General features: G+C 54.9%; 1 protein-coding gene across 20 annotated transcripts in view; it reads right to left on the bottom strand.

The window, feature by feature from the left end:
• PTK2 (protein tyrosine kinase 2) overlaps window positions 1-12,273 on the bottom strand; it is a 256,989-nt gene that overhangs the window by 21,288 nt on the left and 223,428 nt on the right. For 19 of the 20 annotated variants that reach the window (XM_053208063.1, XM_053208073.1, XM_053208062.1 and 16 more), the window contains 3 exons: window positions 9,316-9,402; window positions 5,749-5,886; window positions 4,850-4,990 (listed from right to left, as the gene is read on the bottom strand). In XM_053208063.1, the coding sequence (XP_053064038.1) occupies window positions 4,850-4,990; window positions 5,749-5,886; window positions 9,316-9,402 (366 nt within the window). Of the gene's footprint in view, window positions 1-4,784; window positions 4,991-5,748; window positions 5,887-9,315; window positions 9,403-12,273 lie in introns of all 20 variants that reach the window. The other variant, XR_008292471.1, reaches the window with a different exon arrangement.

Raw genomic sequence — 12,273 nt, 5'->3', positions numbered from 1 at the left:
CGGGAGCCTGGCGTGGGCTGAGGGATACGGTCTGGGATTTCAGAGGCTCTCAGCTGCCACGGAGCACGCCCTGAGTGAGAGTGAGAAGCCCTCTGAGGAACTCATGTGTACCCCCTACTCCTCCCACTGGATGCGTGCTACGTGTTTAGTCTTCAAGCCAGCCCTGGGAGAAAAGTATTACCCACGCTTGATAGAGCATATTATACTTATTTTACAGATAAATGAGTTAAAGCAGAGAGGGTGAACAATTTACATAGGGTCATAATAACCAGGATTCCTAATTCTCATGTGGCTGACTCCAGGCTCTAGATTCTTTCTAGTATTGCCTTCTTGAAAAGGACAGTCAAGGACAGGAAAGACCGTTTTCAGTTCTAATGTGCAGCGTGCTCTGTTTGCCCGCCACTGCCCGTGCCCCTGGCCCCGGGGTCCCTCTAGCCTGCCATGGCCTAAGGGGCCCTGCGCCGTCTGTCCCCGTCACCCGCTGCGCTCTGGCCACCGCGGCGGTCTTTCTGTGCTCAGACATACTCGGCCCCTCCCGCCTCGCCTCGGGACCTTGCACTTGGTACGCTCTCTCCCTGGAATGTTCTTCCCGTGTGTCCCCACGCTGGCCCTCCCCTCCTGTGCCGTCCTCTCTGTCACAGCGGCTGAGTGAGGAGGCTGGACCTTGAGGACAAGACGAATGCAGGGACAGCTCACAGTCTGACGGACCAGTCAGTCATCCTGGGCAGTCATCCTGTGGTAGCCACTGGCTGATTTTAAGTGTGAGAATGAGAGGGTCAGATTTTAGAAATACGGCTGTGGCTGAGGCAGGGAACGGGGACGCTGACATTCATGTCACCCCCATCTCCTTGCTTACGTGTCTCCGCCCGCTACTCCCGTTGGAAGAGGCCCCCAGTCCTGGCCACGCGCCACCTACAATGCCCACCTGACAAACACCCCAATCAAAGATGGGGTAGGGAATATCCAACTCACCTGTGACACCAGTACTGCTTGGACCCCGTAGCCAACAGTGACAACAATAAGACATTCTCACTCATGGACGGCAATACTAAATCCTACCAGAACACTAACGAAGGATGCCAGATACTGCAAGAATGGTCAGTTATGGCTTGGGGCACCTGGGGGGCTCAGTCGGTTAAGCGTCTGACACTCGACTGCCGCTCAGGTCACGATCTCATGGTTTGTGAGTTCGAGCCCCCTGTTGGGCTTTGCACCGACAGCATGGAGCCTGCCTGGTTTTCTCTCCCTCTGCCCCTCCCCGCTCACGCTCTCTGTCTCAAAATAAATAAATAAACTTAGAAAAGAAGAATGATCAGTTATGCCTTAAGTAGGGATTTAACTCTGGAATACAGGGCTAGCTCAAACCCAAGCAAAACGTCCCACGTTGTGCATCACGTTACACTCCTTACAAGTTTTTAGAAAAATAATGTATTTAAAATACAGAGCCAACAGTATACTTAATAGAGAAACTATTACAGACAACATCTTTAAGAATAAAAGCAGGCAGGGACCTAGTTAATATAAAAATTGGCAAGGGATGCCTCAAAAGAAATTGACGTATGTAGCAAACACTGAAAATGGAGAAAGAAGATGCTTTCAACAAGTGACGTGTGTCAATTATGCCTCAAAAAATGGGGGAAAAAGAGACAGCTATGCACGCAGAAAACCCAAGGAAATCAATCAGAGTTCATGTGATCAACACTGGAAAACACAAGGTAAGTGTCTAAAAATGAACTGCATATGCACACAGAAAATACAGACCCAACAAATTCGGGGAAAATGAAACACCCTTAGAGCAGCGGCAGGAGCCCTGAGTGGATGGGCAGTAAGTCAGTAAGGGACGCGAGACACAAAATTAAGTCATCAAAGCGGCACGGGAGAAATAAAGGGCAGGGGGAACAGGTGGCGGGGAGGCCCCGACTGAGCAGAGACGTCCTAGAACCCAGGCGGTTGGGCAGGCGAGGCGCGGTGCGGACCAGGACCCTGGGGGGCATCTCGTACAGCCTCAGAGATGGGCTCTGAACGGAATCTGGGAGCCATGTGGGGTCTGAGATGTCCGATGCGTGAGTGTGGGTTATACGGACTCACACACTTAACAGAGCTCGGCCGGCTGCACGCTCGAGGTCTGCTCATTGTATGTGTATGGTCTCAATGCCGAGAAAAAGCCCACAACTCACCAGCCGGGTCCTGAGCCTCGTATATAAACACGTGAAACCACTCAGAAGACTGAGTGGTGAACCCGTTAGCTGCTTCCCACTCCCTAAGCTTCGGTCACATCCAGCGTGGGTGGGGGGCTTCTGAGAACAGTCTCCTGACTGGTGTTGTGACTCATGCTCCTTCCCTCTGCCTGGAAGGGATTTCCTGAGCTCGTCTGCCTTGCAAATTCCAACGGATCTTTCACCTTGGCTCAACACATCTGGGCTCTGGCACTGTCCCTGACCCCTCCAAGGACCCACGGGCTCCTGGTGCTCCCCCGCCGCACCCCAGCAGAGCAGCACGGGCCGGCACTCTGCAACCCTGAGCAAACCTTCGCTCGCTCGCGGTCAGTCGTGCATGAGCTGGTGGTATTTACATTCAGCAGCTCTAGTTCGGAGAATAGGTAATAGTGACTTTTTATTTATTTATTTATTCTTATTTATTTTTGAGACAGACAGAGACAGAGCATGAGCAGGGGAGGGGCAGAGAGAAAGGGAGACACAGAATCGGAAACAGGCTCCAGGCTCCGAGCTGTCAGCACAGAGAGCCTGACGCGGGGCTCGAACTCACGGAATGTGAGATCATGACCTGAGCTGAAGTCGGACGCTCAACCGACTGAGCCACCCAGGAGCCCCAACAGTGACTTTTTAAAATACAAATCAATGCAAGAAAATATTCTGTCTGGGCAAAAGTATAAGATGGGCTAGGGAACGGCCGTTCTTGGAGCCCACTCCATATCCAAACTGGCTCGCTCAGATTTCCGCACTAAACGATCACCACTGTCTGCAGCTTGCCTCTTATGAAGATATGCTTTAACTTAAATAATTTAGATTTTTGACAGCACGAAACCTCTGTTCAAAAGTAAACGGGTCACCTTGCCTATCAACGTTTCCTATAGCTCGCTGTAAACGTACGTACCGAAGAGCGCCCGGCAAGTGTAGTGTTAAAACTCCCCCCAGCACGACGCGCCCTCGCATGCGCTGAGGCCACACGACAAAGCAGCTGGACCGACCCTGCAGCAGGGTTCTGGACCGAATCCAGGCTCAGCCACACGTTAGCTGGGTGACCTCGGGAAATCCCCTGTGCCGTAAAACGGGGGTGTCACAGGGAGGGTTCACTTCCTTTATCCTCAGTTCCAAAATCTAACAAGCACCAAAAACTGGTGATTTGTTTTTCTTTTGCATTTGAAGCAAGCGAATTTCACGGCACAACGTGACCTGAATGGACGTGAACTCTGTACCTATTCCTGTTAACATGAACATTCGTGTTTTGCTGTTTACCCCTGGGATGCCCCTGGGACACTACCTAAACCCACGGCACGTGCACCACACATTAGCTTTCTCTGGTGCAACAATACTGGATTCTGAAGAACACAAAACCTTCCAGAATTTCGATTAAAGGATTCTGGACCCCTCTCCTCCTCGGGTGGCGGGGGGGGGGGGGGGGGGGCTGGCCAGACTGGACTCCCCACACGAGAAATGCGTCGGGTGGCGGCAGCACGTGGGAGACGTCGCGTACAACCTGAGGGGCCCGACTGTGCCAACGGTGCGTACTGAGGAACACCGCCCTCGTCCCGACCGGCAGCAGCGGAGCATGGAGCCCGCGTGACCTCTCCGGCCCCCCTGAGCTCTCCGAGGTGGCAGGCGTGCTGAGGGCAGCCCCAGTACGTCCTGTGCTCAGGGCACTGGCCGCTCCAGCAGTGAAAACGGGCTTCCCTGAACCCGAGTGTGCGGGCTGCTCTAACTGTGAACTACAGGTTCAAAGAAACGAAAGCCACGTAGAAACGATGTTGACGAACGCTGCGCAACACAGACTAAGGTCACTGTCTCATGACACCATTACTCGGCGATTAAAAGCGTCAGTGCCTGGAAGACAGGAAGTGACGTGAGAACCATACCTCCCACCGCCCCGCCCCTTGTTGGTGTCTGGTCTCTCGGCCTACAGTCGAACAGCGTCTTGGCTTCAGGGAGCGTTTACTTGATCAAAGCACGAGGGACCGGCTGTGCCCTGCCCAGGAGACGTACGGAGTCGAGAATCTGTGCCCGCAGTCCTGGCTCTGCTCAGCCATCCTTTTCAGGCCGCTCCAGGAAGACGGAACCAGCCGTGCAGGGGACGGGGGAGTGGGCTCTGAGGCTGAGGGCACAGGAGTGCGTGGCATGGGGCCCCGAGTCCGAAGGGCCCTTGTGTCAAGGGACACACAGAGACCGCTCTGCCTTTCCACTTCCTCTCTGCCCCAGGAGACATCTGAGGTGGCTGTCACTCGGGCTGTCCAGACACATGGAGGGGGGCGGTCGGTATGTGTCGGAGCACGAGAGGAGAGGCACCGGGCAGGCAAGGCCTGGGTCCTCGGCTGTCCGGTCACACGTCCTGCAGCAGCAAAATGCAGGCTCTTACGTGCGAGCTGACACTTAAGGGGGAGCTGCTTCTGCGAAAACCACAGGGATGCTAACACCTCCGAGCCCCCAATGCCACCAGCAACGTCTCAGAAACCTGGTGGAAAAGGGAATCCAAGAGGAGGAAATGACCCACTGTTGCCGGCGTTAGGGGCCAAATGTGAGACAAACTCTCTGGTTTTGAAAAGGATGAACCTTTCCGATCGTCTGCAGCACAGCAGACCGCGCCAGCGCGTCACAAGCGGAGGGGTCCCAATTACCAGGATGACCAGGAATCTCTCCTCTTTCTCGAGCCAGCGCTGGTCCTCCTCCATTTCCTGCTGCTGCCGGATCAGCCGCTCTTCCACCAGCTGGGTGGGCAGCACCTGCCCCATCCCGCGCAGGTCCAGGGCCGCAGAGTCCTGGCGGGAGGGAAATACAAGAGCGCATCCACTCTCAGGGGCCTACTGAGGATAGTTTTGCTGTTTTCTGTGTCTTTCCAAAGGAAATGAAGCAGAACGGCAAGGGCGGTGGAAAGAGGGCCTCTCACACTCCGCTCACGGGAGCGACTTTCCCAGAGGCGGCTCGTCACCTCCTGCCGAGCATCTTTGCCAAGTGCAAGGTCGTTCAGCCCACAGCTCCACCTGCAGGGACTTATTCTAGAGAAACAATCCAGGGAACGTGCAGAGAATGCATCACTGGTTACGGTGAAGGAGTGAAAACAGTCTGGAGGTGGACCAGAAGGAGGGTTAAACTCGGTGCACACGCTGCGGCGGACCGAGCAATTGTTAAACACGCTCACTCCAAGGACGAGGGCACGGCAGTGACCACAGGTGTTCTGGGAGTCCAAGAAACAACATTTACTATCACAGGAGCGGTTCTCGGTTTACCAGGCAAATCTGGTGAGAGTTACCATGGCCCACAGAGCGGCAGGCTCTGTCGCCCTGCCCTGCTCCTTCCGGGGACGTGCCTCCCGCACACGCTCATTACGCTCAGGCTGGTGTGCCGCCTTTCGGACGGGCGGGCTAACGGTGGCGGCGTCTCTTGGTTTCAGTGAAAAGGACGCACAGACTAGGAAGCACTGGGGCACATGGAGCACCCTGGTGTTTGAATGAGGTCACCGAAATCAACAACTCACTTTGGGCAAAGCTTCATGCTAACACACGAACATCCAGCTTACCTCCACGTTGGGCTGCCACATCGATATCTCCTGTGGTCTGTGGTTCCATGAGTCCGTCTGGTCCAAAAGAGATGCCTGACCCGGGTAGATGCTGCCAGCCGTGGCTGTGACCCCATGTGAGCCAGGATAGGCAGACACCTGCGAATGGGAGGCAGCGGGGGTCACATTCCTGCACAGCTGTGCCCTCCACACGCAGGCCAGCGGCTCAGATGACAAAGAACACCGTGGAAACGCAACAGTGGTGCCCGAGACACCCACGTCTGGATCCCCGGAACCCGGGGCTGTGCCCCCTCACGTGGCAAAGGGACCTCACACACGGGATAGTAAATGAGGAGACTGGAGACGTGGCGGTCACCCTGGATTATCCGAGCGGACCTGATGGGAGAAGCAGGTTCCTGACAAGGGCCAAGGGGGGCCGAAGGGGAGAGAAGGGGAGATCTGAAGCGTGCTCAGAGAGGTACGGCAGGGCCGGTTCTGAAGGCTGGGGAAGGGCTCACTGGCCAAGTGAAGCAGGGGGCCTCCGGAAGCTGGTCAAGGCAAGGCAATGGATTCTCAACTAAAGCCCCAAAAAGGCAATCCACGAAGGCCGCATCGAGAGCTAAAGCGAACACACCAGCAAGTCGGAAATTGTGTCCCGTGCCATTCTGCAGCCTCGATGCCAAAGCAACAGGGACCACGGTCACGGCTCTGTGGCACTGCTCGCGAGCGCTCTTCTCTAATGAGCTAGAGCTGGCGGTGAGCGAAGTCCAGCCCCGTGTCCCCACAGCGGTGGCCATGGTAGAGACAAGGCGCTCAGGTGCACGTGCAGAAAGAGTTCAGGGCAGAAGGAAAACGAGAGGGCTGTTTATGTGGTTCCCTCCCTCAGTCACGAGAAAAAGAGGGGACGGAAGCAGCATTTGCTTCCATAACTCACTAGGCGAGTACTGTGTGGCCAGAGTCGTCAGTTAATTCTTCAATGAGATAAAGCACAGCCAAACCCGTATTTCCAAACATCAACACCTTCTTCAACAAAGATTTCGTGCATCGGTTAGGTCTCCAGGCATGGATTTATCCCCAAGTTGCATACTGACAACTAATAAACTTTCAAATAAGATGTATAGACCGTTCTCATAGTTTACTTAAAGGAAAATATTTTTTTAAACATTTATTTTTTGAGAGAGAGAGAGAGAGAGAGAGTGTGAGCAGGAGAGGGGCAGAGCGAGGGGGGACAGAAGATCTGCCCCGACAGCATGGAGCCCAACGCGGGGCCTGAACTCATGAACCGCGAGATCATGACCTGAGCCAAAGTTGGACACTCAACTGACTGAGCCCCCCCCCCCCCCGGGGCTCCCCCTTAAATGAAGATATTTTAACAAAAAAATTCCACTAACATAAAGTGTCCTATCGCTATTTTTGGTCGGAAGGGACACACTACTGCCAGAGAACTCTCAGGAATTTGCACAGGAGATTTCAAGTGTTCTGTGGCAGCCACACAGCGGAGTGACGGGATCCAGTGAACATTTTAGGCCAAGAAGGAACGTGAGACAGCGGCAGGCAATGGCCCGCTGCTGTTCCCATTTGCAGGACAAAGAAACCTGGCGCCTGGGGGAGGCGAATCGTTCATTTCTTCAATGAAAATAGGAGTATTTTAACTTCCCCGCCGAATCCTCCCTCTGTTCTATACACGCCTGTAGGCACCTCAAGTGGAGGCAAGTCTCCGTCCTCACAGGCTTCCACTCCACGGGGCGGCGGCCACTGACCAACGGGCACCAGAGCCCCGGGTCGTGAAAGCTGCGCAGACCGGTGCCCTGACCGCACGCTCTCTCGGTCTCGTCAGCGGATGTGGCCGCGTTTTCTCTCAAGAAGCCCGGGGCCCGGCTTCCCTCCTTGGGCCACCCACACCCCTCCGGCTGCTCTGAGCGCTGCCCTAGGTCCGGGTTCCGGCTCTTCAGCCGTGATGAGTCACGGCCAGGCAAGCTGTAACCCACGCTTCCGGCGACCGAGGGGCCCAGGAGCGCCTCCCTCGAGGGCGGAGGCCACGGGGACAGCCAGTCACCGCCAGCCTGCGGAATGAGGAGCTGCCCCGGAGGACCCGATGGCTCACCCTCCCCTGGCAAGTGGGGGGTCTCAGGACAGGGTCTCCCAAAACAGGGCTGCCAGTCCTGTACCAGAGCTCCTGGGGGTGCCTGCTCACGATGGAAAACTGCCAGGCCCCCGTTCAGAATTAGTACGCGGGGGTCCGGAGGCAGTCAGCCAGGCAAAGAGCCGCGGCGTGTCCGCTGTTCGCGTTCTGTCTAGCAACATCCTTCTAGCTCGGAATGGCCTGCCCTCACCCGGCAGCCCGGCACCGCACAGGGAAGAGTGTTGTGTTGTCCATACTGACCCAAGAGGCCTGGCTTTAAATAGAGTTGAGAGGCACGTAAAGGAATAAAAGTGCTTTCATCTGAGTGAAGGAGGCACAGTAAGCGGGCTTCTGTTTGCTCCCTGAGACACGGGTAACTCAGGGGAGATGGCAGTTAAGGGAAGTTCTCCCTCCCCAGACAGACACGCGAGGACCACCCGCTGTTTGTTTAGCGTCTGAGTCCTTCTCTGGTCGAGCACTTTCTATTAGAGGCCGGGTGTCACGGCTCACCCAGCCAGCCAGCTATGGATTTCGGTGCAGTCGCCTCAGAGGTGCGGCAACGGCAAAGCCACAGCCGATACCAATTGTAAGAGGGGGTTTTGTTTCCCAGAAGCGATTTGGCCCGCTACCCAAATAACATCACTACGGCTAAACAATCTGTGGAATAGTCCCCAGCACTACAAAGGAGTGAATTAGTGACCCCCCCATCAGGACGTCAACGCACAGACATCACACCAGTCAGAGCAGCTGAGCACGGGGGACGAGCACACCCTGTCTGATCGTTTATCTGAAAGCCAAGGACACGCCACGCCAACCTCTCCTCACAGTCAGAGGGTGGCTGCACCGGGCAGCGGGCGACATGGGGAGGGGAAGGGACCCTACAGGCTTACAGCAGTGCTCTCCAGCCGGTGTGGCGCGGGGAGCACGGTGTCCACTTCGGTCAGAACTGGGTCGAGTATACCTCCACAGGGCAAATACCCTTCCCTCAGAAACAGAAACATTACTGACTTTGCTCTGGTCCTTTCCTTTCGAGGACAGTCTTTCCCAATTTGCGTAAGCTACTTATTAGCCTGGAAGTCTGACAAGCTTTCCACACCTGTCCATATGGCATCTGTCCAGTTCGCAAGGTACAATCGAATGTTGTTTTTGCCTTCCAGAAAAACCGCCCAGGTCATCACTACCTCTGCGCAGTAGGAGCCACTGGGTTCGCCTGCGCCTCCCCCAACAGAGGAAGGCGATGGGGCTGAGGACGTGGCATAGGACAGACGCCCAGCTGTGTGAAGGCCACCCTCTGGGGCTCAACACGCCATCCACTTACAGCTACTAGTCAGAGTACTTTCTCAGTTCTCCGCGTGCCAAATCACTCGTAAGTACAGAAATGAAAAAACGAATACATGTGACGCACCTCCCCACCCCAAACGTGAAGAAGAATGCATCTCACATCTGTCACGACTGGCATATCATACCTGGTAATGATTGGTCTGTACCATGTGCTGGGGACTGGGATAAAATCCTTCGCTGGACCGTGGACTGGGGTAACCAGGTCTGCTGGGCTGTGAACAAATCAAGAGAGCGTATGAATGAGTGTTTTGATAATTCTGTTAAGTCTATGTTTCACTGAAAAGAACAGAAAAAGGTATTTCTCCAAAACGCTTCCGTCGGAAAGAATGATCAAGGGTGTCAAGGCACTTCAGCGGGGGAAGCAGCCTGTCCCAGCGACGTCCGGGGCACAGGATACCGCCACGTGACACAACAAAGCCACACCCCTTCCTCACGACACACACAGAGATGAGCTCAAAACGGGATCGTGGATCTACACAGAAGCCGCAAAACTGCAACACTCAGGGGAGAACAGGCATCTCTGTGACCTGGGTGAGGCGACCGTTCCCTCGATACGACACCAGAAGCTCAATCGAGAGTGAAGAAAGATAACCCGCGCTTCGCCAGAATTAAAAGCTCTCGTGTTGCAAGTGAGGCTGCCGAGAAAGAGAAAGAGACAGCCCACGGAGTCTAAGAAAATACTGGCTGATCACTTAGGAGACAGACCCAGCAAACACAAAGAACGCTTGTAACTCAACGATGAAACGACTATCTGGCTGAACATGGGCGAAGGGCAAGAGGCCCCAGGGAGATCCACTGGTGGCCAGGGAGACCCAGCACCCAGGAGACGCACGTCAGGAGGCTCTCCGAGCGGGAGCCGAGCCCGTGCTCCTTCCGCTCTGCTGCTTCCTGGCTGCGTGACTGCGGGCGGGCGAGGGAGCCCACTGGCTTCTGCATCTATCGAACAGGAATCCAGCTAGAGGGACGGTGAAGTCACTCCCAGCTCTAGAATTCTCAGTCTGTCTGTGGCATACATGAATTCAAAGTTCATAGCAAAAGTGGTTTAGCCTGAAATAGAAGATAAGCCCATGAAATCTTCTAACCTGAGGGACTGAACGGAGGACAAACCCACTGCTCTCCAGCCAAATGAAGACCAGAATAAAAGCAGATGGACTCAGGTACCAGCAAAGCCCAGGGGAGGAAAGAAACGCCTCAGAGTCTGCGTCTCTTCCCGAGGACGCACGTGGTCCCGCAGGAGCACACGCTCTGCTTGGCTTCTGGGTGTCTAGGACCCTCTCATCACCCCACAGCTCTGCTCACACGGCCCACTGCCCGGATGCCTCCTGCCTCAGCCTGGGAAGCTCCACCCCAACTTCTGAGTCTTCTACGGTGATTCCGTGCAACCTCCTGATTTCTCCCACAGACGTGACATCTAAGTCCTCGGCTCTCCTCCGTCACGCGATTCAAATCCTGACTGGGACTACGGCTACCTCTGTACCTGCCCAAGCCCTGCTACTGTGGGGCTGTGAAATCTCTGCGGGTGGGGGTGCCTGGGTGGCTCAGTCGGTTAAGAGTCCGACTTCGGCTCAGGTCACGATCTTGTAGCTTGTGAGTTCAAGCCCCACGTCGGGCTCTGTGCTGACACCTCAGAGCCTGGAGCCTGCTTCAGATTCTGTGTGTCCCTCTCTCTTCGCCCCTCCCCCACTCACACTCTGTCTCTCTCTCTCTCTCAAAAATAAACATTAAAAAAAAAAATTTAAAAAAAAATCTCTCGGGTGGAAATGCTCCCTTAGCCCATGAGCCTGCATTACAGTGGCCCAGATGCGGTTTACCCCAAACTTAACCAAATAGGAGGATGGATCCCCGAGATCCCCGGAAGCAGGAAAGGGACATCAAGGGGGTGTCACAGGCTTTACTCTGTGTTCTACAGTGGCATTTTCTACAAGTATGTTCCATGATGCCTGAGGGACTACTCTTCAGATTTATATTTTTAAAGATTTCATTTGAACAAGTAGTGAAGGAGAGGCAAAAAGAAAACAGTTCCATTATCTCTGTTCTATGATATTGGACCGGCAACACTCATTTTTTTTTTTAAGTTTACTTATTTTTGAGAGAGAGAAAGCACAAGCGGGGAGGGGCAGAGAGGGAGGGGGGGAAGAGATTCCCAAGCAGGATCTGCACTGTCCGTGCGGAGCCTGGTGTGGGGCTCGAACCCACGAACCACGAGACCACGACCCGAGCCATGGCTTCACCGACTGAGCCACCCAGGCGCCCGCAACACTCATTTCAAAGGTATGTGTTAACATGTATGCACCGCCATGGCGGTGTGGGACTCCTGGAGTCCAAGCGCGGGAGGAGGCAGAATCAGGACAGTAAGCAGCTCTCTGATGGTGGTACAGTTGTGTCCCGTGGCTTGAGTCCTGGAGGTCGCATGTAAGTAACAGGCAAAAATAACAACTTCTCCTCAGTGTGGCTGTGTGCACCGAGCTGACGTGCTTTCCATACGATCTGACAGTTGGAGGAGCAATGTCACCGGGCGGTATTATCACCCTTTTCCAGAGGATAAAGCCGCGGCTCAGACAACTTCGTCAACGTGAAGAGACTGCACCGTCCATGCAGGCAGACCTGCTCGACCCCGGTGACGCCGCCCTGTGGCAAGTGTGCTTGGGCTCGACAAATAAAACGGAAAATACAGAAGGAACTGATGAGGGGCCGGCAAAGTCACCACACAATGTCCCACAGGGACTCAAATACCTGAGTGGGTAACAAAAAAAGAGCACTTGCAAGGTTCCATTTCAAAATAAAACAACAGGGAAAAGGATGAAAACGGGCTTTATGGCAGACAAGACGATCGCGAAACCGAATTCCGCGAACCCGCGACCATGGAGAGCGCGTGTCCCGTCAGAGACGGCTGTTCGTGTTCCCTACGAGCAGGACGCCAGCATGGCAGGGCGCGGGGGTGCGGGCCGTGGTCAGGGCCGTTCACCTCTGCGCCGCCACGTTCCTGACGGGGTCACGGGGGCGGGGCTGTCGTGGGGACTGACGTCCAGTTCTTGGAGGACGGCTTCCACGTGAGCGCCTCGGAACTACCATTCGGCAGGTTA

The sequence above is a fragment of the Acinonyx jubatus genome, chromosome F2, assembly GCF_027475565.1.
Source record: "Acinonyx jubatus isolate Ajub_Pintada_27869175 chromosome F2, VMU_Ajub_asm_v1.0, whole genome shotgun sequence".
NCBI classification, from domain to species: domain Eukaryota; kingdom Metazoa; phylum Chordata; class Mammalia; order Carnivora; family Felidae; genus Acinonyx; species Acinonyx jubatus.
The sequence above is the reverse complement of the archived record's forward strand: the minus strand, read 5'-3'. Positions and strand labels throughout refer to the sequence as shown.